Source organism: Monopterus albus, unplaced genomic scaffold (assembly GCF_001952655.1).
Source record: "Monopterus albus unplaced genomic scaffold, M_albus_1.0 scaffold18.1, whole genome shotgun sequence".
Classification (NCBI taxonomy): Eukaryota; Metazoa; Chordata; class Actinopteri; order Synbranchiformes; family Synbranchidae; genus Monopterus; species Monopterus albus.
The window spans coordinates 2,131,382-2,135,088 of NW_018127898.1; the positions used below are offsets into that span (position 1 = coordinate 2,131,382).

Below are 3,707 nucleotides of genomic sequence, written 5' to 3' on the forward strand. Positions count from 1 at the left end.
AATAACACACACACACACACACACACACACACACACACACACAGCTGTAGAAACTATAGCAACAGATACTGACAAAATAAAACATTGATTTATTGCTAAATACAAATATAAAACAAAACAATTTTATACTAAAACACAGAGCTTATAGCAGCAGTTGTACTTACATGTGTCTCCCCCTGCAGGCTGAGGAGCGCCATGGCAATGTGGAGGAGCGGCTCAGACAGCTGGAGTCACAACTGGAGGAGAAGAACCAAGAGCTACTCAGGGTGTGTGTGTGTGTGTGTGTGTGTGCAACAATTATGTAGGGTTTCTTTGACCTCACACTATGATGTGTGTATCCATGCACATCTGCGTGCACGGGCTGATGTTCCACGTTAGTTGGATGCCTTGACACTTAGTTCTGTGCTCCCTTATGCATACACAAACACACAGGGCATACACACATAAGAAAGCCTCTCCATTTTCCCGGTGCATTGTTGCACAAATCTGAACCAAATCCACTTGCTGTATCACATTCTCCTTCTGCCCCCACAAGAATGATTGGCTGCTATCTTTAGACCCTGAATAATTCACCCAAGACTAATTTGTGTGTTTCTTTCGGTAATTTCATCACTATATTTAGTTGATGAAGGCGTCTGATGATGCTTATGTGTGTCTGTGTTAATTTAGTTTAATGAAATTGCTCTAGAATGCATATTAAGTACAGCACATCACATTAAACAGAATGCGTTTAACCCCTTTTCATGATCACATAAATTACTGTAATTAACTCATTCTGGCTGTGAGATCCATTGTTGGCCAAGAAGACCTGTATCTGGCAGCTGGTGATCTTGGACTAAATGCACACTTCATCCTTTAATCCATGCAGAGATGCTTGATTAGCTCATTGATTACACCCAGACAGAGTGTGTGTATCAAAGAAAGAAAAAAATGATGATGTCATTCCATCCTGTCTGGTTCTGTCTCTATGCTCATCAGGCTCGCCAGAGGGAGAAAATGAATGAGGAGCACAACAAACGTTTATCTGACACTGTGGACCGTCTGCTCACCGAGTCCAATGAAAGACTGCAGCTCCATTTGAAAGAACGCATGGCTGCCCTGGAGGACAAGGCGAGGCCTGTTCACACACATTCATCTAAGCAGCAGCAGCTCATGTTGTTGTTTTTATTTCCTTTAAGGACAAATGAATAAACAGCACAACACACATTCTACAGATTTGTTTTGACAAGGCTTTGTTTTTTTTCCCTAGAACTCCCTTATTCAAGACCTCGAAAACTGCCAGAAACAGCTGGAAGAATTTCACCACACCAGGGTCAGTAAGAATGAACTGAATCACATAACCACTGCAGGCCATTTAACTTAGCTTTGTGTGAAGACTGGAAACAAGGGATTAGTTGAGCAGCACCTACGCGGATCACTGTAAATATATCATAGCTACATAGCTAGCTCGTTTGTTTATTTGGACAAAAACCAAAGTAATGGTAAGTGCAAGTTTGTTATGTGCAAGATTACTTTCTAGCCTGGTACAGTGACTAGGTGATTATTTTTTTTTATCTTTAAATAGAGTCAAGCAAAGTGTTTCCCATGTTTCCAGTGTTGCTAAGCTGGGTTAACCAGCTGGCTGTAGCTTTATAGTTACAGTAAGACATGAGAGTGGTGTTGCTCTTCTCACTTTTGGCAAGAAAGTGAAAAGGTAATATCCCCAGATGTCAAACCTCGTGCATAATAACTACCTTTGATACTCTGTGTTTTACTAGTAATGCTTCTGTACTTTTACTTAAGTAACATTTTAGATGCTAGACTTTTACATTTTATGTAGACTTTTACTGTTTACTTTTTACTTGTAATGGAGCTGTGTTTTAGAATAGGTATTGGTACTTAATACCTCACTCTCCCTCAGGAACGGCTGATTGGAGAGATTGAGAAGCTGAGAAATGAGATCGACCATTTAAAGCGCCGCAGTGGGGCTTTTGGAGATGGAACCCACCCTCGGTACATACAGACGCACCTATTCCATACATACTCACTGTTATGTGCCATTCGCACCTGTCAGTGAGCGAACAAGAAAGAGGCGGACCTATGTAGCCAACTTCGATGCAAGCAGTGATTTATTATGTACAGTGATGATGAGAAATAACAAAATGCACAGAGGGAAATAGTGCGTAGTCCTGTTGATGAGTAGTAACCGGGTGTTGACCAACAGTAGGAGGTGAGGAGATGGAGAGCTGGGCTGAGCTGCGTAGTCTGGGTCACTCCTGGGCTGGTCGGTGGTGATGGTGGCTACTGAAGGTAGAGACAGAGAGATGATGACAATAGTAAAACAGATAGGCGACTGAGCATTGACCTGCCTGGGAGGGGAGAGTGGAGCCACGGTCCGGAGGAACAGTCTACGGGGAGAACACAAAACAGTAGCTGGCTAGGGAATAATAATATACAAAAAAAAAAAAAACGAGACAGCATGGAGAAAAAATGGCCTAGAGACAAGAACGAACTGGCAAGTGACTGAGGAGTGAAACTGGGTAATATAGTGAGCAACCTAATCAAGTGCAGCTGGTGATAAGGGAGTGAGGAACAGGTGAACGTGATTAGTGTTAATGGGCAAGAGACAGTAGGAAAGGTGAGGGAGGCAGAGCGGCCGAGCAAACCTGACAATCATCCTCTAACATACGGCTAGACATTATTGATAGTCATCTGTTCACTCCCAGGTCTCACCTGGGTAGCTCCAGTGACCTTCGCTTCTCTGTGGTGGAGGGACAAGATGGCCACTACAGCACAACTGTGATCAGGCGGGCACAGAAGGGCAGACTGTCAGCGTTACGAGACGACCCAAACAAGGTGCTCTTTATCAAGCCAAAAGAACCACACAGCTCTTCACATACACAGCAAAATGTCCAGTTTACAGATCAGAAGATCATACACTATGTCAACTACTCCTCTAACCACATGCAGCTCCTTACTAGTGCTTTATCTAACTTCATGTCTGCTTTGCCAGTAAGTGTCAGTGCATGGCAGATGTCTGATGATCTTCATGCCTAACCTACCATTCTCTACTAACCTCTCTTTCTTTCTGTCTATCTCTCACTTGCCGCCATGGACATGCTGTCTGATGTAAGTTTCCTGTTCATCCATCATCCTTCTCATAACCAGCACCTAATTCTACAAGTGTCCTGTTGTATTTTTACATGTGCACATTTAATCAGGACTCATTCATATACTATATTGTATAGGTTCTTTAATTGGTGCAAAAACTTGTGTATCTGTTGTGTGCAGGTGTGTGCCGTTTTTGAACAGGACTACCCTTCTCTACGCGGGAGCGTCAGCCACCTCCTCGGCAGCGACATTGAGGCAGAGTCAGACCTGGATGATGACGTCAGCTCTGCCCTGCTTTCTCCGAGTGGCCAATCAGACGCTCAGACTCTGGCCCTCATGCTGCAGGAGCAGCTTGACGCTATCAACGAAGAGATCAGGTGACAAATTGCAGGCACATTAGATTATAGCACATGGTAGTTTCATGATTCCCTTAAAGAGAATCAGTGCAGCAGCAAGAAATATGATGCAGAGAAGAGAACAAAGTATGAAAGATAATACAACAAATAATTACAAGAAGAACATTTTGAAGATAGACACTGAAGAATGGCGTCTTGTTAATGCAATACATGAAGGCCTGTGCCCAGACAGCATGCACAAGAACTGACAGTGGCATTAGA

The 3,707-nt window shown here is 43.3% G+C and overlaps 1 protein-coding gene across 9 annotated transcripts in view; it reads left to right on the forward strand.

Moving 5' to 3' along the window:
• Positions 1 to 3,707, forward strand: part of ppfia4 (PTPRF interacting protein alpha 4) — a 57,716-nt gene that overhangs the window by 44,049 nt on the left and 9,960 nt on the right. For 6 of the 9 annotated variants that reach the window (XM_020592877.1, XM_020592880.1, XM_020592876.1 and 3 more), the window contains 6 exons: positions 181 to 266; positions 979 to 1,110; positions 1,250 to 1,312; positions 1,901 to 1,992; positions 2,706 to 2,835; positions 3,271 to 3,467. In XM_020592877.1, coding sequence (XP_020448533.1) covers positions 181 to 266; positions 979 to 1,110; positions 1,250 to 1,312; positions 1,901 to 1,992; positions 2,706 to 2,835; positions 3,271 to 3,467 — 700 coding nt within the window. The remainder of the gene's footprint in view (positions 1 to 180; positions 267 to 978; positions 1,111 to 1,249; positions 1,313 to 1,900; positions 1,993 to 2,705; positions 2,836 to 3,270; positions 3,468 to 3,707) is intronic. The other 3 variants (XM_020592884.1, XM_020592885.1, XM_020592878.1) reach the window with 1 other exon arrangement.